This window comes from Dasypus novemcinctus, chromosome 10 (assembly GCF_030445035.2).
Source record: "Dasypus novemcinctus isolate mDasNov1 chromosome 10, mDasNov1.1.hap2, whole genome shotgun sequence".
NCBI classification, from domain to species: domain Eukaryota; kingdom Metazoa; phylum Chordata; class Mammalia; order Cingulata; family Dasypodidae; genus Dasypus; species Dasypus novemcinctus.
Window position 1 is genome coordinate 110,272,651 of NC_080682.1, and position 25,498 is coordinate 110,298,148.

A 25,498-nucleotide genomic window follows, 5' to 3' on the forward strand; every position below is an offset into this window, starting at 1 on the left:
TGGCTAGCTACAAGTTTCCCTTTTGTTGAGTGGAGAATGAAAGCTAAAACCTGAGCTGAAGGGGTCAGGCAAGAGTCCATCCACATGACATACCTTCTCTTTCCAGCTGGGCCAAGTACAAGGCCACAGGCCAGGAAAGTATAATCATCACAATTATGCAGCTCAGGTGCAAGTAGGGAGCAAAGACCTGGGGAAAAGCAAAAAATCAGGCTGGACATACCTGTAGACAGTGCTAGAGCTGTAGGATAATGCTCACCTTCATTGATAGCCCAAATGTCAGCCACCTGTCCTTCCAAAATGTGCATAAAAGAGCCATCAAAAAGGTGCATAACATAACCACTAGTAGAATCAGGATCTGAGGAAACAGAAAGAGTCTCCTGACTTCTTGGCCCTAGGTATGGACGAGAACTGTTCTTGAAGATGTGTATACTCAACATCAGTGTTCTCATCTCCTCATTCTGTTAACCTAACCATCCTGAAAATCCCCAATATTGGATGGACCCAATCATTCATCTTCTCTGCTCCTAAGTCCCTACTATAGTATGGATGGAAAAAATTATACAGCCATGTGGCCTAATGTCATAGTAACTTCTTATCTCCAGACTCAGGTGGGCTCTCAACACTGTGGGCATCCCTCACTCATTCTCAACAATGACCATTTTAAATTACTTCTTCATACTACTCAATACATAATATTTTAAATTGCCTTTCAATATTTGTTTTCCCCAACAGATAGGAAGCTTCATGAGGCCAAAGACAATAGTTATATTGTTGATTATTATATCTTCAGTGTCTTATAGAATGTCTGACAGCTATTAAGTATCCAATAAATATTTGTTGAACAGATGACAAATGCTGCCTGCCAGAAAGGTATATATTTTAATAGAGAACATTGAGACCAAAAAGACTTAACTTCCTCCACTTCAGACATACAGTTTTGCTAAATCTGTGTTGTCCTCTCAAAAGTATTCCATTCCTCCTGTCTTGGTTTGCCAAAGGGCAGTGATGTAAAGTACCAGAAATGGGTTGGCTTTTATAATGGGAATTTTATTTAGGGTAAAACCTTACAATTCCAAGGCTATGAAATGTCCTAATCAAGGCATCAGCAGAGATGCTTTCTTACCAAAGTCAGCTACTGTTGATCCAGGTGAGTAGCCACATGGTGAGTCAAGATAGCGGGTGATCTCTGCCAAGGTCTCTGACTTCCCCTGCAGAATCTGCCATCTCCTGGAGCTCAGCTGTGGGCAACCAGGCATAGGTCTTGTCTCTTACCACGCCTCCTCTCTCAATCTTGGCTGCTCTGTTTTCTTCCTGAGTTCAACTGTGAGCTCTCAGGCTTATGACTCATCTCTCCCTGGGCCTCAGCTCTTTGAGCCTCTTGGGGCTTTTCTCCTCTAGCTCAGTGGATGAACCTGGAGTCATTTCTCTCACATTGCAGGATCAAATATGGTGGCTCCCTTTGCCTCTCTCTCTCTCTGTGCCTCTCTCTCTCTCTTTCTCTCTCTCGCTCTCTCTCTGTCTCCATTTATATCAGACCCAGCAAGAGGGCAGAGATTCAATTTGAGTCATGCCTCACTAATGTTCAATCAAAAACGTCTCAAACCCACAGGAATGAATTAGTTCAAAAATATAATCTTTTTTTTTTTTTTATGATTCATAAAAAGAACTTCAAACCATCACACTCCACCCTCTGAATCCAAAAAAGACATGTTCTTTCCATATGCAAAATACATTCATTATACCACAATACTTAAAAAATAATAATAATAATAATTTCAGTAGCAATGCTAAGTGTAAAATCTCATCTAAATCAGTTATAGGCATGCAGTCTGTCTTGGGGAAACATTCTCCTCTGGCTACAGATCTGTAAAATTTAGAAAACAAGTTTTCTGCTTCCAATATACAAAGAAAGGCCAGATATAGATAAATATTTGCACTACCATAGGAAAAGGAAAACGGGCATCATCATGGGTCCCAAACAGTTCCAAAAACCTGGGCATACTCCATTAGATTTCCAAGTCTGAGGTCATCTCTAGAACAATGTCTTCTTCTCCTTAGGCCATCAGGGGAGTGTACGCCCTCCATGGGCTTGTCCAATAGCCATTTGCTTGGTTCCGTCCCCATCAAGCATCTGGGTGGTGGCCAAGCTTTAGAACTCTCCCTCCAAGAACACTGGGATGATGGCCACACTTGCCCCAAACTCTGGGGGACACTCTCAACTCCCTTAGCACAGTGGGGTGGCAGCAACATTCTCCCTAATTTCTGACATACAGGCCCAACCCCCTCAGGGCAGTGGGGTGGCACCTAACTCTCCCCAACTACCTGGGAACACATTCCCCCAGTGTGGGGCACTTAAACTCTCCCTGAACAACAGGCTGGAAGAGCCACCCTCTTCAAATGCAGGGGCAAATTCACCCTTTTAGCACATGTGGATGGGGTTCCTCTCTTGGCCCAAGATGATGTCCCAAGTTCAGACCTCAGCGTCCATGGTTTTCCTCTTGAAGCCATTTTTTCTTCAATCTCTCCCTTCCCTGTCCCTTTAATCCAGGCTTAGAGTGCTTTCATGTATATAGCTCTCACAAGTAGCTCATTAGTTTTGCTTGAAGTTCACAGGGGTCCAAGCCATCAGACAGTAAGACTTTCCACAAGTCCTTCCTGGATACCTGCATTTCTGATCCTGACTTGCACTGAAATAGCTGCCTGTTTCCAAATTCAGTTATATCCTATCCTCTGGGGTGCCAGTTTTTCTGAAGTTCAGAATTTCCCAAACCATCAATTTCTAGCTTCGTTGTGCCTAGCAATTTGGTTTTCAGGTTATCTCTTTCCTCTTGAATTTTTCTATAACCTGCCAAAAGAATCCAGACTGCATTTTCCACATTTAATTTGGAAATCTCCTTGGCTAAATGTCCAAGCATATCATTTTCAAATTCTGCCTTCTATCTAACACCAGGAGTCAATTTTGCCAATTTGTCTGCAACTTTAAAATAAGGGCTGCTTTCCTCCAGTTTCCAATATTAGTTGCATAATTTCCTTCTAAGGCCTTACCAGAAATAACTTTAGAATCCATACTCCTACTAATAGTCTCTTCAAAACTATCTAAGCCTTTTCCATCAAGCATCACACAGTTCCTCTAAAAATACCCCTTACCTATTTATAAAGCCTTTCCAACATTTGTGGTAACTGCAGTCAGTTACAGTTACCTCTCCTGGTACCAATTTCTATCACAGTTTGCCACAGGGCTGTCGATGCAAAGTACCAGAAATGGGTTGGCTTTTATAATGAGAAATTTGTTAGGGGTAAAAGCTTACGATTCCAAAGCCATGAAACGTCCACATCAAGGAGCCATCAGAGCTGCTTTCTCACTAAAGTCAGCCTGCTGATCCTAGCATCCTGCCATGTGGTGGAAATGGCTGTCGATGCATGCCTTCCCCTCCAGAACCTGCTGTTTTCCGGAGCCAGCCACGGCAACCGGGCATAGGGCTTGTCTCTTTTGGGGCCTTCTATCTCAGTTTCAGCTGCTCTGCTTTCTTCCCGAGTTCAGCTATACGCTGTCAGGCATGCGGCTCATCTCTCCCCGGGCCTTGGTTCCTGGAGCCTCTCCAGGCTTCTCTGCCCCCTCCCACCCCCACAATCCTCTTTTTCACATGGCAGGGTCAACATAACTTGGCGGCTCCCTTTTCCTGTGCGCCTCTCTCTCTTTCTGTGTCTCCATTTACATCAGACCCAGAAAGAGGGTGGAGACTCAAACTGACTCCTGCCTCACTGACATAGTCTAATTGAAAGGGTCTCATTGAAATGGATTAGTAAAAAACATAATTAAAAAAAATTTTTTTCTTTTTCTTCTTTTTTGGGATTCATAAAAGAACGTCAAATCATCACATCTGCTTTCCATTATCTCTATATTTATCCGAGCAACTAAATCCATAATTAAACCTTCTCAAAAAATAACTCTGGGGAAGTAGATGTGGCTCAAGTGATAAGGCCTCTGCCCACCATATGGGAAGACCCGGGTTCAATCCCTGGGACCTCCTGGTAAAAAAGAAGAGAAAGCAGGCCTGTGTGGTGAGCCACTGCCCGTGTGGCAAGCCGAGTGCCCATGCAGTGAGCCAAGTGCCCAGGTGGTGAGCCGAGTGACCATGTGGTGAGCCAACTGTCCATGTGGGTGCCATGCAGCAAGCTGAGTGCCCACGTGGTGAGCTGAGTGTCCACACAAGTGTCTGCATGGTGAGCCAAGTGCCTGCGTGGCAAGCTGAGAGCCCACGTGAGTGCCCATGTGGTGAGCCAGTGCCTTCATGGTGAGCCAGTGCCCATGCGGTGAGCTGAGTGTCTGTACAAGTGCCCACATGGCGAGCCGAGTGCCCGCCTGAGTGCCCACGCAGTAAACCAGTGCCCGTGCAAGTGAGTCATGCAGCAAAATGATGACAAAAGAGAGACGAAGGGGAAAGTCAAGGTAAAGCATAGCAGAGACCAGGAACTGAGGTGGTGCAATTGACAGTGAACCTCTTTCCACATCAGAGGTCCCCAGGATCGAATCCCAGTGAATCCTAGAGTAGAAAGATGAGAAGACAAAAAGAGAAATAGACATAGAAGACCACAAAGGACACAGACAGCAAAAACAGCAGAGTGGAGGAGGAGAGGGAAAGGAAAAAAAAACAACTCTGGCCCCAACTGCTTCAACAGTTAATTTTACCAAACATTTAAGGAAGAAATATCTTCAATCTTTAAAATTATTCCACAGAATAGGAAAAGAGGGAAGACTTTCTAACTTGTTTTATGAAGCAAACGAAAAATTAAGACGCAAACTCAACAAGGACATTACAAGAAAGAAAAAGTATAAGCCAATCTTTCTTAAGTACATAGATGCAAATATCTTAATCTATTAACAAACCAAATACATCACAACAGGTTGAGTTTTATGGTAACATAAAGGATTGAATTGTCAACTCAAAAGCACATGAATCACAGATCTTACCCAACTCCAAACTTTAATAACAATGTAAAGAATACAGGTAATCAAAAGATATAGGCAAAACATCTTCCCTTACAGGAGTCTGATCTTGTCAAATATAGCTATTCATAAAAGATTTTTCCTCTCCTGCATTAGGATACAGTTTTGGACTTAAAATGTGAGGCGTGGTTCTGGTTATGTATGTGGGAATCATTTTTATTACAGACCATCATGATCTTATACCCCCTTAATTATACGACTCTAGGCAGCCATGGCCCATAAATCTATAAATGCTGCAACCTAGATATTCTGAGCATAATTTGCTAAAAAAATTTCATAGATAAGGAGTCATCTTTTGGCTAACAGATACCTTTAGTGTGCTGACCAGTAGTTCTGGTTATGTTATTAGCATGTTTACACAGAGCTTTGACTGCGGTCATACATTCCTCCCTGCGCATCTCTAAGTAGAAGGGGAATGGATTAAGGCCTGCTGCTAACCCTTTCCTTCCCAGGGCTTATTCTGAGTACACCAACACTGAAACTCCAAGCATTAGAGAATCTTTCTTGTCAAAAGAAGCAGTCTCTCCTACCAAGTCTGACAAGCATGATCCTTCCTTGCTCGAAGACCCACCTGAGGCAGTTACCTTCCAAGGGGACACCAACTCTTCCCATATCCCACCCTCTATCACCGCTTACTGCCTACAGACTTACAACCAGAATTAGACCCCAGAATGCCTCAGGAGATGAAGGTTAAACAAAAGGATGGCAAGATTTTGCTAATATATATTGGCAAAAATCCTGTAGGATATGTGTGGGAATAAATTATAATGGTGCGAGACCAGGAGAAAGAATGTAATTTAAGACACCCTAAATTTATTGATATGGGTACACTTACCAGAGATCCCAGACTCAACATACCAGAATCCAGGTTTTAAGCAGCTTGGAGTTGTTATAATTGTTTGGTTGTCTCAAACCTTGGTTCAATAGTGTCCTACACTTAATGCGATTGAGATGCCAAAAATTTCTTGGTATGGCATAGAAGAAAGGACCCAAAGATTTAGGGAGAAGAGCTTGTTGGAATAGTATCACCTAAAACTGGCCTAGCCAACCCCTATCATTTTCTCTGGGAGATCTCAGAGGACGCTGAAAAATATACTGCTGAGGAAAGTGTCTGCATCCTTGCAAAATACTGTAGTTGCCAGCTTCCAGGCCTGAATAAAGGTGGAGAGATGCTGCCACTGAAATGGGTTGCTGATCCCAAGGGAGATGGTGAGGGCTGTGACAGGGGCCAAGTAGCAGCACTTAACTGCAGGGGCAAGGTGGGCGTGGTTTCTGTAATAGGCACAAGTGTGGAATGGTAATCAGAACGGTTTAACCTGCAGGGATCATGGTGTCCCAAACCCAAAATTGATGGTGATATCACTAAGGTTTATTTGTTCATTTCTCAATCTATAGTCTTTCCCTAGAAGATCTCATGACTTCAATTTCCATCTTTTCTGACAACTCTTAAATTTACATTTCCAGTTCATACTTCTCATATGAGTAAGAGGAAATAAAAGGACACCACACAGAAAAGTTTGATTTTTCCTGGATTTGGAGAAATACAAGGAATAGTATCAGAGCTATGCCTGAAATAAAGTCTATAAAAAAGCAAAAGGCTATGACTGGCTTCCTGTCCAGGGGAGAACAAAATGAGAGAGGCTATGTTGACAATGAGCTGCATGTCCATAGATGGTAGGGAAAAGTTGCCTGTTTTCTGGGGACCAGATATGGACCTCTTGAAAGGAACCATTCTGGTGTCATCTTAAAGGGATCCCACCTAAGGGAGGGCCAAAAGGGCCTCAACAGAGAAATTTCAAATGGGTATAATATGGAAGACAGGCAGAGACTTCATCAAGAGTGGCAGTCAAGGGAAGCAGACTTGGCCCAGTGGTTAGAGCATCTGTCTACCATATGGGAGGTGGGCGGTTCAAACCCCGGGCCTCCTTGACCCATGTGGAGCTGGCCCATGCGCAGTGCTGATGCGCACAAGGAGTGCCGTGCCACGCAGGGGTGTCCCCCCAATATGGGAGCCCCCCACACAAGGAGTGTGCCCCATAAGGAGAACCACCCACTGCAAAAGAAAGTGCAGCCTGCCCAGGAATGGCGCCGCACACACAGAGAGCTGACACAGCAAGATGATGCAACAGAAAGAAACACAGATTCCCGTGCCGCTGACAGCAAAAGAAGCGGACAAAGAACACGCAGCAAATAGACACAGAGAACAGACAACTGGGGTGGGCGCGGGGGGTGGGGTGGGGGAGAAATAAATAAATAAATAAATCTTAGGAAAAAAAAGAGTGGCAGTCAAGATTTTTAGCAGAAGAGTCTCTGTGCTACACACAGTAGCAGCCCTGGTGGAAAGTGCCAACAACCATGCATTTACCTGGTCCAGATGTGCTCAACCCTGCTTACCCTCCTGTCTCTTCTGGTGGGACTGTGCTCTCTTTTCCTGGCTTCCTCTTCCCCTGAGCCCTCTTCTGGCAGAGGAGAGGTGAGAGTACCAGAGTGCCCTCTCCACCACCGCAGGCTTCCAGGCTGGGGTTAGGCTCAAACAGCGCAGGGGAGAAGTTTTAGGATTACTAGAAGATGGAGTTTGGTTTATTACAATGAACTTAAATTTTTAATAATTGAAACTGGAATGTTCTTGTGACTGAAAGGGACTGGGAAAGTAATGGAGCTTGCCTACGATTTTATCAGAGTGGGAAGAACAGGGCTACAGAATGAGTATAACAGTGAGTAGAGAAAGAATAAAGTTTTGGGTTCAGTTCCTTCAGTAAACCAGTCGCATCTGTTAGCAATTTAATTACCTCAGTAAAACCCGTGCAAGTGGATCTCTTCTCCCTACTGGATGAAAGAAAGAGCAGCTCTCTGGGCTTAACCCTGAGTGCTGCGGAGGAGCATTCAGTCCGTCTTAAGAGCGCCTCTGGGCATTCAGGTGGCCTACCTTATGACACCAGTGCAGGTATAACTCGTACCCTTCCTGAACCAACAAACACGCAAACACCTGGAAAGAGAAAAGAGGAGGAAATTTCGAAATCACCAAGATGCTGCTCGAAGAACTGCTCTGCAGGTCAAAATTCCTCTCACAATCTGCCACTACATTCACTTCTTGTAACATTGCACTTTTCAGCCAAAGGGACTGTGTCACTTTGTTCCTCTCCCTCCGCATTCTACTCACCCTTCAAATCTACTTCAAATCCCACCTCCTTTATGTAGCTTTCACCAGCACCCCCAGGAAGAACTGTGGCCTCCTCTGCGATTTCTGAACAGTCACCACACTGACACCCGTGCTGAGTTCCTGCCAGTTCCTTTCCCCTGGGTGGACTTTATCCTGCTATTATTCAAACTCCCTTGTGAGAGGATAGAGATCAGGGACGAGCACTTACAAGGGTCTTTTAAAACTGTTTCCTGGGAAAAAGAGTATGTAAAACCACCACCGCAACTACACTGTTGTTAACAGTAAAACAAACACAATAAATCTTACTTAGAGTTGAATCTAAATCTAGCTACTCATCTAGTCAGTGAGATATAGAAAATGAAAAGTGGAGTCCTCAGAGCCCTAGGATATTAATGATAATTCAAATACGTAAGGTACTTTACCTTTTTATTAAAATAATTTCATGTAAATGATTTCATTTGTTCTTTACCCAGTCATAAGAAAAGTCATTTTATTAAATATTATCTTTCTCATTTGAAAGAAAGGAAACTGAGGCTCAGAACGATTACATAATTTGACCAAGGCTTCAAAGTAACTCAGAGTTGAAAACAAAACCCAGGTCTCTCCTGTTATTGCCATCAGAGGTGCCCCATGTATAAGTGGGCACTTTTATATATTTGTTAAAAATCTACTGCTTTATTGGACACTAGAACTCATTCCTACCTTAGAAGCTAACTATACCATTTCACACTTACTGTGTAAGAAAACTGTACAGCTCAGTGGCCAAGGTTTGGCCCATAGCACATCCTTCATCTGCATTTTCTCTATTTAAAAAAAAAAAGTTTCTAATTGGTCTCTCTGCCTATAAGCCATCTTTCACACCACAACTGCCAATGATTTTCCTGAACTAGAAAACTGATTTATTCCAAGTATTTCCAAAATCTTTACCAAACTTACCTTTTCAGCCACGTTCCTATTATATGCCCTACATTCTAACAGAACTTTCCTATCTGACCTAGACATAGCCCAGATTTTTCTATCTCTCTGCCTCTGCCCTCCTGTTCCCTCGGCCTGGAGTGTTTTTCCCCCTCCCTATATCTGCACACCCAAATCTAACCTTCTATTTAAGATCCCACTCCTGTGTCACCTTCTTCCATCCTCTTAGTCCCCTTGGTTTGAAGTTGCCTTTCTTCTCAGAACCTCTGCAGAACTTTATTTAGACCTCTCCAGCACTCGACTTATTTGCTTTACTAGATTTTAAGGTCTTTGTGTGAAGTCGCTGTTTCAACTTTATATTTCATGCCTATACCTCCCAAAGCACTCTGCACAAAAACAGAAACTATATGTTTTATGGAGCTCTCTATACTCAGCATTTAGCACTATGTTCTGCTCACAGCAATGCTTATTAATTAATTTTGCTGAAAGGAAAAGAAAATAATGCAAGTGGCAACTGATTCGGGAATTTGGTTCTTCATCAAACAGGAAATCCCTCAAACATGGAATAGTGAAATCAGAGCAAGATGCTTGCCCTATGTATTAGTGGGCACCGAAAAACTCCAGTTGCCTAAAGTTTTCCACCCATTAGCTTTCGATTTTCACAGCCATTTCTCTTGCCTGGCCTGAAATTTTTACAGTATCATTACACTATTATGTCAGGCAACAGAGGCAGGGTCACTATTGTTAGAAGACATGCTACAGTATACTTTGCATCTGGGCTAGGTGATTGGAATTTGCACATTAAAACAAGTTTAATCAACTAGCTAATTTGAAGGCCCAGAAAAACTGATTCATAGGGGCTAGAATATGAAATGTGTAATGTGGAGGTATAGCTACTGTGTCTAAAATAACGATACTGAGTGAACCATTGGATGGGGAATGAAATGGGATTAAGGAGAGGATGTTCTGCTCCCCTAAAATTCAAGTCGCTGATATAAAACCCAACGCTCCTAAGAGAGGGTGATCTTAAGATTCTGAAGGTTCACAGCACCAAGTACCAAACCAGGTACAGGAGTACCTCATGATAACACTAAGGAAGAGAATGGGAGAAAAAGGAAGCATTACTCACCAACAGCAATGTACTGTAGACAGTCACTATCACAGCTGTAGACAGCAAAACCAGGGACCAGAAGAACCAGATTCCTGTATTTAGAAAAATGGCCCTGCAAAAATGTGTTTCAATCCTTAACATATACCCAAAAGCAATAGAGTCTCTAACAAGGATGGGGATAAAATAGACTGGATGAACCATAGGAGAACATGGGAGATGGGGAAAATTGGAAATAGATTTGTGAAGAGATTTAGGGATATTTAGTTGAGGAGTTTGCAAAATGTTTTACAGGCAACTGAGTACATTAATGGGATCTGTAAAAGTGGTAGGACTTTTTAAATGAGTTATTTAGAATATATTTTTGAAAATTATGCCCTCTTTAGAAGCCAACACAAAGTATAGAAATACTGAATATCAAAAAAGAGACAGTCATCTCATTATTTCACCACCTTAAAAAAACTATTATCTTCCATTTTGGCAGGTTCTTTCTTCATGTGCATGTATATTTTTTATGTAATTGCAATCATAGCCTCATATTAATTGCTCTACTCTGTGTGAGAGATTTTCACCCTTTAAAAGTAATATTCTCTTCCTGAAGCGCAGGGCTGAGATAAAAACTGCTAATTATTTTCTAAAAATGTCAACAATTGGTCTAGGTATTGTAGGTCAAAGAATTCAGACTTTTCATTTTAACACAGCAGAGCGGTAATATGCTGAAATTCACACCTTTCCATATAAAACCCAGAGAAATTATATTTTTAAAGATATGAACTATAGATGAATGAACAGATAATCACATGAAAGATAAGAAAGGAAGTTATCTTTGGTCAGAAGCTGTTAAGACTCACCAAGAATGAAACTGGCAAGCAGTCATCCTAGTAAGAGCCATTCCACATCAAGACATTCAGAAGAGTACTTTTTGGAGAAGATGACCTTTCAACCAGTAGTTAGAAAACATGTAAGGAATGTCACTAAATGAATCCAGTATAGCTGACAAATAGAATAACTTGGACATAAGAAAACATAATGGATTGAACAATCAGAAAAGAACCACAAAATATATATGATTAAGATTGTAGAAGAAGTAAAAGAATGAATCACATCCATGAAACAAGAATAGGACAGTTGAACACAAGCACAGGTGGCTATGAAAACAATCAAATTGAGACCTCGAAAAAAATTTTTTGAAATAAAAACATGAAAGATGGGCCTAATAGGAGAATTCATTAATCAAACAGTTAAAAGGGATCAAAGAAAAATTCTTCTAGAACGGTAGCAGGGAGATACTGAGAAGATGGGAAATATAAAAGAAAAATTGAGAGACACGATGTAGATTTAAAAGTTTCAAGAATAGAATTGAGAGTTCAGAAATAAATGCATAAATCTATGGCCAGTTGATTTTCAACAAGGGTTTCAAGCCCACTCAATGGGAAAGAACAGTCTCTCCAACAAGTGTTGCTGGGAAAACTGCATTTCCACATTTAAAAAAATGACGTTGGATGCTACCCTACACCATATACAAAAATTGACTCAAAATGGACCAACAAACTAAATATAAATGCTAAAACCATAAAACTCTTAGAAGAAAACATAGGGGTAAATCTTCATACCTTGGATTTGGCAAGGGATTCTTAGATTTGACACCAAAAGCATGAGTAACAAAAGAAAAAATAGATAAACTAGACTTCATCAAAAGCAAAAATTTCTGTGCACCAAAGGACCTTATCAAGCAAATAAAAAGATAACATAAAGATTGAGAGAAAAGAATTGCAAATCACATAGCTGCAACTCTAATATATTATTGGTGGGAATATAAAATGGTGCAAGCACTGTGGATAGCAGTTTGATGGATCCTCAAAAGGATAAATATAGAATCACCATATGATCCAGTAATTCCACTACTAGGCATATGCTCAAAAAGAATTGAAAGCAGGGACTCAAACAGATTCTTGTAGGCCAATGTTCATATATTCATAGTAGTACTATTTACAATAGCAAAAAATGCTAGCAACCCAAGTGTCCATCAACAAATAAATGGATACACAGACAATGGAATATTATTAAGCAAAAAAAAAAAAGAATGAAGTTCTGACACATGCTACAGCAGGATGAACTTTGAAAATGGTATGCTACATTAAATAAACCATACATAAAAGGACAAGTATTATATGCTTCCACTTACAAGAAATATCTAGAACAGGCAAATTCATAGAGACAGAAAGTAGCTTACAGGTTAACAGGAGCTGAGAGGAGTATGGAGCGTGGAGTTATTGCTTTATGGGTACAGACTTTCTGTTTGGGTTAATGAAAAAGTTTGGAAATAGATCATGGTGGTTGCATAACATTGAGACTGTAATTAATGCCATTTAATTGCACCCTTAAAAATGGTTAAAATTTCAAATTTTGTTCTATATTTTACCACAATAATTTTTTTTAACAATAAAGAAGTTCCAAGAGTCATCTAATAGGAAACCCAAAAGGAAAGAATAAAGAGAATAGAAGAGAGGCTATACTTGAAGAAACAACATCCAAGAACGTATCAAATGAACAATGAAGACAGCATGTTAAGTGAAATAAGCCAGACATACATGGACCATATTGCATGATCTCACTGATACTAAATAATTACAACAAGCAAATTCATAGAGTCAGAAACTCTGAATACTTGTTACTAGGGACCAAGGTGGAGGTAGGAAATAGGGAGTTAATGCTTACATGGTTCAGAGTTTCTCTTTGGGGTGATGGAAAAGTTTTGGTAATGGATAGTGGCAATGGTATTTGGAAAATAAGGAAAACATTTAAAAATTTTTTCCAAGTAGTCAGAGTTAACAGATAAAGTATGGAATGCCCACTGAACTTTTAATTTCTTATAAATAAGGAATATTTTTAGTATAAGTGTGAAATATTTTATTTGCTAAATCTGACAGCCCTAAAAGTAGTTAGAAAAAGTATTGCAAAACAAACTCAAAGTAGAAAGAAGGAAAAATAAACATAAGAGCAGAAATTAATGCAATAGAAAACAAACATACAAAGATAGGATCAATAAAGCCGAAAGTGGGTGACTGTAAAAGATTAATAATATTTATAAAACTCCAGTGAAATTGATCAAGGAAACAGAAAAAGATACAAATAACTGATAGAAGAAATAAAAGGGGAGCAGTGCTATGGATGCCGCATACTTTAAGAACTACATTAAGGGGATACAGTCAGCAAAATCCAGACTAAGAAATTCTACAGGATTTTCTTCAACAAATAATTTGCATGAGAAAAAGTTTGTATGTGTATGAGGCTGGTGGTGGAGGGGGCAATCTCTACATTAAGAGAGACTTAAAGGGAAGCAGACTTAGCCCGATGGATAGGGCGTCCGCCTACCACATGGGAGGTCCACGGTTCAAACCGAGGGCCTCCCTGACCCGTGTGGAGCTGGCCATGCGCAGTGCTGATGCGCGCAAGGAGTGCCGTGCCATGCAGAGGTGTCCCCCGCGTAGGGGAGCCCCGTGCACAAGGAGTGCGCCCCATAAGGAGAGCCGCCCAGCGCGAAAGAAAGTGCAGCCTGCCCAGGAGTGCACTACACACATGGAGAGCTGACACAGCAAGATGACACAACAAAAAGAAACACAGATTCCAGGTGCCGCTGATAAGGATAGAAGCAGCCACAGAAGAACATAAAGTGAATGGACATAGAGGGCAGACAACTGGGAGGGGGGCGGGGAGAAGAAGGGGAGAGAAATAAATAAAAATAAATAAACCTTTAAAAAAAAAATAACTGGAGAATACTCAAAATGGGTTTTTTTTTTTTAAAGAAAAGAAGAAATAGGAAACCTGGATATCGTACAAGCATTTTGAAAATATTAATCACTTTTTTTTTTTAAAAGATTTCTTTTATTTCTTTCTCTCCCCTGCCCTGCCCTCCCCCCTGCCCCACCTCCCCAGTTTGGTAATAGCAGCCATTCTAGTAGGTGTGAAATAGTATTTCATTGTGATTTTGATTTGCATTTCCCTAATGGCTAATGATGTTGCACATCTTTCCATGTATTTTTTGCCCATTTGTACATATGTATATCTTCTTTGGAAGATATAGTCAATATAACTTTTTTTTCCTTTTAGGAGGCAGTGGTGATCAAACCTGGGACCTCGTACATGGGAAGCAGGTGCTCAACTACTGAGCTACACCCGCTCCCCACAATGTAATTGTTTTTTAAAGTGTTTTTTATATTCTATGCAATTTCTTTTTTTTTTTTTTAGTTTGTGAATTTTTTATCCATTTTTATTCTTCAGATGTAACATTCACATTTGTTGAAAATAGGGTATATCATTAACTTTACTAATACCTTTTCTAAAGTTTTTTTTCAGAAAAGTTGTGGGTTTACATTAAGATCATGCTTAAAATAAGGGATCCCATACACTATACAACACTTTATTAACCAGTTGCTTTAGTGTAATATTTTTAACAATTAATGAAACATTTTAATATTTTTATTACTAATATAATCCTTTGTTTTTCCCAGCTTTCAATGTTTGCATAGTGCAAGTCCGTGATTTTTAAAATTTTATTTTACACACTATATACAATGTAACCTTTCCCCTTTTTTTAACTTTTTATTTTTATTTATTTTTTAATTCATTTTTCAAAAAAATATTACATTCAAAAAATATGAGGTCCCATTCAACCCCACCGCCCCCCCCCCCCACTCCCCCCCACTGCAACACTCTCTCCCATCATCATGACACATCCATTGCACCTGGTAAGTACATCTGTATGTATTTTATATTTAATAATAAACAGTTTTCAATTGTCCATGGATAAATAAGTTAAAACATACAATCATCCCAATAGATGCTCCAAAAGCATTTGATATATTTTACGAGTCCATCTGACAAAATCTTTCAGAAAAGTAGGAATCACAGATCATTTTCTTAACATGATAATATTTATCTTAAACCATCAGCAAACAATATCCAATCAATCTGGTTGGGCAAGATTGGCAAGATATAAAGTTGCCATGTTAAAGAAAATGAGAGATTACAATTATCCTAACTTTATTTTTTTTTTTTAACTTCATTCTAGGATTGGGTAGAGGGAGCAATTAAGTGTTTCACTAGAACTCAGACTTGTGCCCAACTTAGACAGCGCATCCTGAAGACTAAGGGCCACAACTGGAGGATGGCTGCGTGGAAGCTTATGGAGGCTGGCCAAGAAACATCTCCGTCTCCCTGGGTCATGTTTGTAGTCAATGCAAAAGAATGTTGTGAGGAACATTTTTGTAGCATACCTGGAATAGCAATTCCTAAAAAGTAGTTAAGGATCAGTGCTTGCATTATGTCAAAGAAGTAAGAATGACCAAAGTGACTAGAGTAGGTTTGTGACCAGAGGTTCCCTTCACCACCACCACCACCACACTATTTTTGATATACTGCTGTAAGTCCCAGGACTTTGGTAAAATCAAAGAGATGGGGAAAGAGCCGGAAAAAGTTGGATATCAGACTTTGCACAACCTTGACAAGTAGGGATCTCAGGGATAGATTTTTTTAAATTAATAAATACACAGAAATGGAACATTTCAAGTGCTATGGAATAACTGAGACCTGGTCCATAAATAAAGATTGCATATGAATGGATGAGAAAACTTACTGAAGGCCCCAAAAGATAAATGGGCCAAGGAAGAAAACTAAAAAATAAAATAAATTAGCTAAATTAGTTTTGAAACTCAGTGATTCAAATAAAAACAAAATAAAAGGCAAATTCATCTAGCAAATTAACAAAAACTATTCAAAATTAGAATTACAAGAATTCAAAGTTTTTCTTCTCAAGTCTATAATGGCATTTGTGGGACTCTCTCATAAAAATATTATCAGTATACAAACATTTCTCTGCCCTGTTATGCCATAAAAACAAGAAAACTGGAAATGTTCAACATGCCAACTAATAAAAAAATGATTAAGTATATTATAGCATCTTCATGTGATACGATATTTTCAAAGTATTTTAAATTATGTTCATTGATTTTTAATTATTTGTTAAAATATTTCAGTTACTTTAAGTGGAAAGGAAAAACACAATTACATATACACAATGAGCATAATAATGTAAAAATAAGCATTGAAAATAGGCGGGGAAATATACCAATAAATGATTGTCACTTATGAGAATAAGACTAAGCAGACTCTGTATTTTTCAATTTTCTGTATTTTTTTATATTTTAAATAGCCATGTTTTACTTCTATAAAGGGAAAAATAAAAATGCATTTTCACTTAAAAAAAGCCTCATAACCAAACACACTCCCTCTCCCCCAAATACCAAATGATGGGTAAAATTTTGCAGCAAGGTTAGAAGGCATCAGGTCAGAAAAACGAGAAGGGCTGGGAGCAGTCCAGGAATCGTTTAGCTGTACAAAGGTACTGAGAAGGGACAGAGTCCTAGGAACGCCCCTAAGGACAGAAGGAGGAGGCAGAGTCTGTAGGTGAAATAAGGCAACAGAGTTCAGGACCGAGACCATGAAGACCAACTAGTCTGGTTGTAGTAGTCCAAACAAAATGAGCGAGGAACAAGATGTCAGGGAGTCATTATCTGAGCAGCAGGATTAGGGACATCAGAAGCAAAGAGAAAGAAAGCTTACCAGTGAGGTAGATGCTGATTTGGTCTAAGTGCAAAGCTGAGCTTAGGTGGAAGTGAAAAATAATAGGTTAGGGTGCTAAGAATCCTTACTTCCACCCCAGGGTCAGGTCTTTTACCCGCAAGTTGTGGGTAAAAAGTCCAGTTTTGTCTACTCTGCCCTTTTATGCCACCACATCTTTTCAACCTGGATTAGAATCTAGGTGGCTATCAGACCAAAGAGCCCTTTAACAAATGAAAATGCAAAAAGTGAAACTCACCAGTTAAAGCCAAAATACTCATTTGAGGTTTCTGCCCACATGAACAGGAAAATCAGAGACAAGCCAAATGAAGCAATCAGAAATGGGAAAAATAATCTCTCCAGCTGGGAAGAGAAAGAAAGGAAGTCTAACTTAGCTTCATTCCTCCATGTTAACCCAGCAATTTCTATATATACTTGTCAAAGATCAATATAGTTGCATTATCCTCCCAAGAATAGATTGATCACTCTCCTCTTTTCACCCCCTACTAAATCCTTTATCTACCTAAGCATAGCTTTATTACACTGAACTGTAATTATGTGTTTATGTGTTTCTATCTGCTGATACACTCTTTCTTCTTTGAAGAAAGGGAATTTCTAAAACTTATCTCTGTATTGCCAATATCTAGCACAGCTCCTTGAACATAGTTCAACAATCATATGTTGAATTCATCTACCAAATGTTTCTTCGGCGGTTCATTCATTGAGTAATTTATTCATTCATCAACTCATCATTTCATTTAGTCATTTATCTATCCACTAGTGATGATGGGGATGGAGTTAGGATAGGAAATAAATATTTTTTCAGTAGCTATTTTATGCCAGCACAATGCTACAGATTCACAAGCTTTTTTTTTTTTTTTTAGGAGGCACTGAGGATTGAACCTGGGACCTTGTACATAGGAAGCAGGCACTCAATCAATAGAGCTACAACACCCGCTCCCTCTTCACAAGCTATTTTAATTTATTTCTTATAATAGCCATATGAGTTATGTACTGTTAATCTCATTTTGTGGAAGAAATATCTAAAGCTGAGGGAGGTAAAGTAATTGACTCAAGATCACATAGTCAAGAAGTAGCAGGGTCAGGACTGGAACTGGGATCTGCGTGAGCCCTAAGCCAGGATGTGGGATATCTTTATGGAGCAAGTGTTCACACTGGGCCTTGAAGGCAGCTCCTCCACCCTTGGAAATCCTGTCATCAACCACCCGTTCCAGAGGTTGTCAAACCCTTTCTGGAAGGATGAGGTTGGGGTTGCTGTCTGAGTTATGGCCCTTACCGTCCTTTCTACCTCTTTAAGACACTATTTTTGATTGTCAAAAATGAATAAAATAACTCCTGCCCTATATAAATTGAGGAGGATTAAAAAAAATAGGAAACACAACAGGGCATTTCCAAAAGTTCAACAGATGCTAGGCACTTAACTACCATCCTCTGAGTGTAGGTAGGTGAAGAGCACCTTACACCCATTCTCTACACAAAACTTTTGTGGACTTTTAAAATAATAAAATCAAGTTATATTACTCCCCTGCTTAAAACCCTCCCAGAGATTCCCACTGTACTAGAATATTTTCCAAATTGCCTATCATGGCTTACAATATCCTACATGACCAACCCTTGCCTACCCGACAATCTGACTCCATTTCTAGACTCCAGCCACAGTGGCCTTTCTTTTCTGTTTCTAAACAGAAATTAAACTAAATTTGTGTCCTTGCTGGTTCCTCTGCCTAGAATACTTCCCTCTCCCACCATGTCCAGGTCTACACATGTCTTCATTTCAGAGGCAACTCAAATGACACCTTCTCAAACAGGTCTTCCCTATTCATCCTCCCATGCCAGTTTCTAATGTAGTTCCCTGTTCTATTATCTTCCAATCTATGATGATATGAAATCATCTTCCTTCATTTATTATTACCTAACTCATACCACTGGAATGCAAACTGAACAACAGTCAGTGGTCTTGTTTTTCTTATTTGCTGTGGCACATAGCAAATGTTCAATAAATTTTTGTTGAATAAATCCATTTTCTTATTTTGCTTTTCATTATTGCCACCCTTGCTTAACATTTTTCAAAGGCACTCCACTGTTTACATTATAAAGTTCAAACACTTTAGCTTGACAAACAAGATGCTTCATAATTCGAATCCTTTCCTACCTCTTACTTTCCAATCCTACCTCTTACTATACAATTATTTATAAATTCAACACTGGAAATTCATTTTTCCCTAAACACACCACTGTCCTTGTCTGTCTCTGGACTTTGGTTTACCTTATTCGTTCCACCCTGATTCCTCCACCCTACCCCCTCCCCATCAGTTTTGCATGTGACAGATCACTTGTTCAAGTAAGTCACTGTGAACAGTAGTCATAATAGCTAACACTTATTGAGTGCTAATTGTGTCCTGAGACCAAAGCTAAGTGTTTTACACGTTATCTCTTCTAGCCTCACAACAAACCCCTATCTGGGTACTGGAGCAGTCTAAAATTATTTTATGAATCCCCAAAAGAGAAATATTATGTTTTTTTAATAAATCTATTCTTGTGGGCATGATACCTTTGACTGCACTAAATTCAGTGGAGGGGCCTTTGATTCGATTACTTGATAAGATCAATTTAGGGCTTTTGATTGGACTACATCACTGGGACATGACTCAGGTTGAGTCTCCCCACCCCCTTGCTGGGTCTGATATAAATAGAGGCACAGAGAGACAGACAGACACAGGGAAAGGAAGCCACCATGTTGGATCCTGCCATGTAAGGGAGAGGACTGCTTAAGTACAAAGTCCCAAGAGGCTGGGCCCATGGAGTAGTTCAAGAGCAGATGAGCCCTGCTCTATGTCTGATAGCTTACAGCTGAACTCAGGAAGAAGGCAGAGCAGCCAAGACCGATAGAGTAGGCCTGGAAGGAGACAAGCCCTGTGCCTGGTTGCCCTCAGCTAAGCTCAAACCTGGGCAGAGAACAGTGGCCAACTTGCTTCCACACACAGTTGCTGACTTTGGTGAGGAAGCATCTATGATGGTGCCTCAGTTCGAGCTTTTCACGGTTTTGGGACTGTAAGCTTTTACCCCAAATAAAAACCAACCCAATTCTGGTATATTGCAATGGCAGCCCTTTGGCAAACTAAAACAGTACTATCTATTGTTATTATTTTGGTAACTCTAATGAGGAATCTGAAGCACTAGGATGTAAGGTTAATTAATTTGACCAACCTCCCACAGCAGTGGAACTATAATTATTAGTGATGCCATCATATGAGCTCAGGCAGTCTTTCCCCAGAACACAAGATCTTAGCTCTTACCCTACACTCCATCCCTTGAGGAGAAAGGAACCTTGAGAACTGTCTGATTCAGTTTCCTCATTGTAGAGAGGTTCAGAGATGTCACATAGCCATCTCCGGGTCAGAGTTGGAATTAGGACCCATACATTCTCCCATGTTCTGGTCTAGGGATTTTCCCATTATACCACACTGCCTCAAATGTCACCTTTTCCATGATGTCACCCTTTATTTTTCCCTCTATGTCCTTTATAGTAATCATGTGACTTACTACTTCATCCCTAAGTAGTAAGCATCTGTTGACTCTTTCCACTCTTCCCAATCCTTACCATCAGTACTCTAATCCAGGCCACCATCACCTCTTACCTGGAATACTGATATTGCCTTCTCTTTGCTTTCTCTCCGGTTTCCCTATATTACTTTTGTCCCCTCCAACACATCCTCCACACAATTGAATAATCATCTCAAAACTTAGCTCAGACCACATCACTAGCTTAAAATCTTCAGGGAATCCTTATTTCCCATATGGCAGTTGTCAAATTCTTTAAACCGCATAGTATCTGACCCATCTCTCTCTCTAGCTTCATTTCCCTTCACATCTCAATCTATACTCTTTGACACCTCCATGTCTTTTCAAATACCATTTCTTTTGCCAGTTCCTATTATCTGCTTCTCTAATTCTTAATCACTATTCACCTTCTAAATGAAATTATCTTTGGCCCTCCTTTGTCATATGCACACACACTCAAATTATCTCACTATATTGTGAGAGTGTGAATATACTTGTCTTTTCTCACAGTAGAATGTGAATTCTTTCAGAGCAGGGACCAAGTCTGAGGTACTTCTTTTATCCCTGTGACTGGCACAGAAACCAAATTATCTGGGCAGGAAAGATACACGGGATAGAAGAACACTACATGAAAGCCTCCCATTTCCTATGCCTTTTCTTGTGTTTCCACTTCAACCATAAGAAATTAATGATTCAATTGGTCAAATACTTAAACTGTTTGTAAGTAGGTCAAGGCTCTCTTCTCACTTTAACATGCACACCATTTGGTCTCATGTATGATAAAGCCCACCAGAGGGTCCCCACAGATAGCTCAGAGAAAGAAAGAGGCCCTTAATGAGGCAAGGCCAAGTGCCACACACAGCTTTACCGGAGGTCTTCACTAGAGAACATCAGGCACTAGTCTGACCAATTATAAAGGAGTATCTTGTTTTTTTCTCATGTGCATAACTCCTTTGAGAAACTCACAGTGAAAAGATAATTAAATATTCAGGCATTCCCATAATCCCTAACCAAAAATCTCTAGTTGCACCCAAACCTCATTTTTATTTCAAGGTTTAGTAAATGAATAAACACAAAAGAGAATGAATGAATGACATTTAAGAATAGTAAGGAAAAGAAAAAGTGAAGAAGAGTAAAAGGAAATGAAAGCAAGCACATATTTCAGAATGGTTTGCTTTAGATCCAGAATTGGGAAAGTCCTTTCAGGGAAGAACTAGAGCCTAGCATCTCCAGTCTTAGGGACTCTAACAAGCCCTCTTGAGGTGAGGAGTCAGCCTGTGTTCCCCATTTCTGAGAAAGTGTGGTCCAGCTCCTTCCCATCTCTCTATACCCAAGAGTAGCAACAGGACCCATCTTCAGACTTTTTCAACCCTTCTTCTTTCCACTGGCAGGTATAACAGCTCATAGCGTAGGTGATACAGGACTTGTAGTTGCAGGAGTATCCATTTAGCAGATTTGGCTTTTTCAGATTTCTTAGCTTCTGGCTCCTGGGTATAATCCTATCGATTTTCTTAAGCATGATCCACCCTTTTGCTGGAAGGAAAAATAAAACAATCAGGATATGGTATAGCTCCCCTGAAAGATCCATACCCCACCACTCTAGATAATTCCATCAAGAGAGATGGATTTTTTAAAAAGTTTATGCTCAAGGATAATGCAATGGATTGGATAAAAAGAAGAGAGCTTCATCCTGCTGTTTCCACTAAATTGTTGAGTGTTTACGGCAATCACTGTACCATTGTAAGTTTAATTTTCTCACCAATAAAATGGGACCATGAGCCCTGAATCTCAGCAGAGTTGCAGCCAACACCTACACTCCCATTCATCAGACTTATGCTAAGGACAACTAACAAAAAGGATGATTATGGACAACGCCCATCCCAAGAAGCAAAGAGTATCTGCAACTACAAGTAAGCCAATTCCATCCATCTGCTCCGTGGGATCTAGTTGGAAGTAGAGTGGGCATCACCATCCCATAATCCTCAAGATTGAGGAATGAACAAACAAATATAAGGGGAATGCAACTATGGACTAAAGTAGACATTATTATTCTAGTAATGGACGAACTTGTAACATCGACATAAAGACTGGTCACCAGAGGTTCTGATGGGAGGGAGAAGGAAGAATAAATGTAACATGGGGCATTTTTGAGACACTAGAATCATCTGCATGATATTGTAATGATGGATACAGGCCCTTATACATTGTGTCAAAACCTATAAAATTATGCAGTGCAAAGTGTAAACCATAATGTGAACTAAAGACCAAGTTAGTAAAAATGCTTCAATATATGTTCATCAGGTATAACAAATGTACCATATTAATGAAAGATGTTGTTAATGGGGGAAAGTGTGGGAGGGGGGAGTGGAATATATGGGAATCCCCTACATTTTAATGTAACATTTCTGTAATCTAAAGCTCCTTTAAAAAAATGAAGAAAAATACATTTTTTAAATATCTGGTGGAAGTAAGAAAAAAAAGGTGGGGGGGGCATAGTCTCTGAACTGGCCAACTAATAGAGCCTGAAAGCATAAAATGAGAAAATATACATGATTGTTCTTTGTAAATTATAATATGCTTCTGAAATAACTTAAGAAATTAAAGATTTTGGGAAAAATACAATCCTTAACTAATAAGTGACTCAGATACACAGATGCCTGTCCCTTCCCTTTCACTCTTCTCTCAATGATGAATAATGGAACATTCAGAACAGAAATGGCTTGCATAAAGCCAAGGGGTTTTTTTTTCGTTTGGGAAAAAAAAATTCAGTGGTAGAAAAAACAAGCACGTGGAGCCTCTGAGTGAAATGGTGGAGAGAGATGCTCAAGGGTTCCATCCTCCCACAGAATTTTTTTAACAACAAGCAGAAACTGGTAAAACCATCTTTCTCAGAGCTCTGAAAAATAAACAACTGCAGTAACTGGACAATCACCAAACGAAAGAAAAGACAACTTAAAAACAGAAGGATTGTGTGTTTATATGCTGAGCTTGACTTAGAGAGAGTCCAACTTGAGAAACAAGGAGGCTTTCAGAAGGTAACTCTTAGACAGTACATAATACTAGGCTAAGTTTCAATTTCACAAGAAAAGGTTCATAAGTACAATCATCATTATGAAGGGTCTGGCATAATGTTCTATCTTCCTTCACTAGACACTGCCCTTGCACTTAGGGGATACTTGTTGTCCTAGTAGAGAATGTAGCAGAACTTCCCAGGATGATTACTATTCTACTATAGACTTATTATTATTCTAGCAATGGAAGAACTCTTATCACTGATGTAATGGCAGTGGCCACCAGAGGTTCTGAGGGATGGGAGAGGAAAGAATAGTTGTAATATGGAGGCATTTTCAGGACACTGGATTTGTTCTGCATGACATTACAGTGACGGATACAGGTCATTGTATATTTTGTCATAACTTACAAAATTGCATGGGATAAAGCATAAACTATAATGTAAATTGTACTCCATGGTTAGTAGCAATGTTTCAAAATGGGTTCATTAATTCTAGCAAATGTACCACCCTAGTGGAGGATGTTGTTAATGTGAGAGTGTGGGAAGGGGAGTAGTTGGGGTATACAGAAATCCATATTTTTTTTTATGTAGCATTTATGTAATCTAAAGTTTCTTTCAAAATTAAAAAAAAATTTAATTATTAAAAAACACAGTAGAAATCTTTGTGGCACCTTTGATGGCCCCTCTCCCTCCCATCCCTCTCCTAGCTCAATAACAGAACCAGCCCACACACTCAGTATGAGTCCCTGGTTCCAGTTCTGGAGGGAGCAAAATAACTCTTACGTGTGTATTGGGATCCATGTATGTCGGCACGAATCCATCTGGTGGCAGCCTGAAAGACTGAAACAGGTTACTTGTCTCTTACTTGCCCGTACCAGATCTTCCTCAGGATGTAGAAGCGACAGCAGGGCAGCTAAAATGATGTTTAAAAATTAAAATCTCAAACCACAGTATGCTGGGGTAAAGGATTACAGGCATTAAGACATATAATATAGTGCCCGTAATCAGAAGGAAAGATTGTGAATTAACTGAGGAAGAGGGGCATTTGCAAATCCATGTAAAGAGGAGAATTCAAAGGCCACATGCACATGTGCAGGCCAAGACACACGCATAGAAAAGACCAGATGTGGCTCAACGAGTGAGCTCCCATCTACCACATGGAAGGTCCAGGGTTCAATTCCTGGGTCCCTGGTGAAGGCAAGCTGGCCCATGCAGTGAGCTGGCAAAGCAAGATGACACAACAAAAAGAGACATGAAGGAGAGACAATAAAAGATGCAGCAGACCAGGGAGATGAGATGGCGCAAGAGATTGAGCACCTCTCTCCCACTCCAGAAGGTCCGAGGATCAGTTCCCAGTGTTGCCTAAAGAGAAGACAAGCAGACACAGAAGAATACATAGCAAATGGACTCAAAGAGCAGACAATGGGGGTGGGGATGGGGAATAAATAAATAAATCTTTAAAAAAAAAGAGAGAGAACACCAGAGAGGTTCCTATACTTCTTCATTGGGCTGTTCTTTAAGTTCACTTTGAAGTTGGCTTAGCTCTGAAGGAGAGCACACACACAGTCAGTCAGCAAAGACTGTGAATGATGTTTTCTTTCATTTTTAAAATTAATTTCTGGCATTCAAGGAAATCTTTGTCATAATACTAGCTGGATACATGCTTAAGTAACAGACACTTCAGAGACTAAATTCCATAGATAACACATTAAGATATGCAAATAACCATTTTGCAGCCAAAAAAAATCGGAAGGCATAAAAAGAGGAAGAAATTATAGCTCATTCAAAGGAACAAAATAAAGCAAGAGAAGCCATCAATTAGGGTGCCAAGAATTGGACATACCAGAAAAACTACTGGTCTATTTTTGTAGGAGGTAGGGGGATTAAACCCCAGACCTCGTACATAGGAAGCGGGCCCTCAACCACTGACCTACACCTGCTCCCCAGAACTTTTTTAAAACTATAGTTTTAAAAAACTATCTTGTATATCCTCAAACAGCTAAATAAAAGACAGAAAAAGAAATAAAGGAAATCAGGAAACATATTTATTTAATAAAAAGATAGAAATCATAAAAAAGGAACCAAATAAAAATA

General features: G+C 39.8%; 1 protein-coding gene across 3 annotated transcripts in view; it reads right to left on the bottom strand.

Moving 5' to 3' along the window:
• GDPD4 (glycerophosphodiester phosphodiesterase domain containing 4) overlaps window positions 1–25,498 on the bottom strand; it is a 251,177-nt gene that overhangs the window by 160,821 nt on the left and 64,858 nt on the right. For 2 of the 3 annotated variants that reach the window (XM_058306027.2, XM_058306028.1), the window contains 6 exons: window positions 21,722–21,924; window positions 17,069–17,172; window positions 10,213–10,306; window positions 7,935–7,994; window positions 257–355; window positions 94–187 (listed from right to left, as the gene is read on the bottom strand). In XM_058306027.2, coding sequence (XP_058162010.1) covers window positions 94–187; window positions 257–355; window positions 7,935–7,994; window positions 10,213–10,306; window positions 17,069–17,172; window positions 21,722–21,910 — 640 coding nt within the window. In that variant the 5' untranslated portion in view covers window positions 21,911–21,924. The remainder of the gene's footprint in view (window positions 1–93; window positions 188–256; window positions 356–7,934; window positions 7,995–10,212; window positions 10,307–17,068; window positions 17,173–21,721; window positions 21,925–25,498) is intronic. The other variant, XM_058306029.2, reaches the window with a different exon arrangement.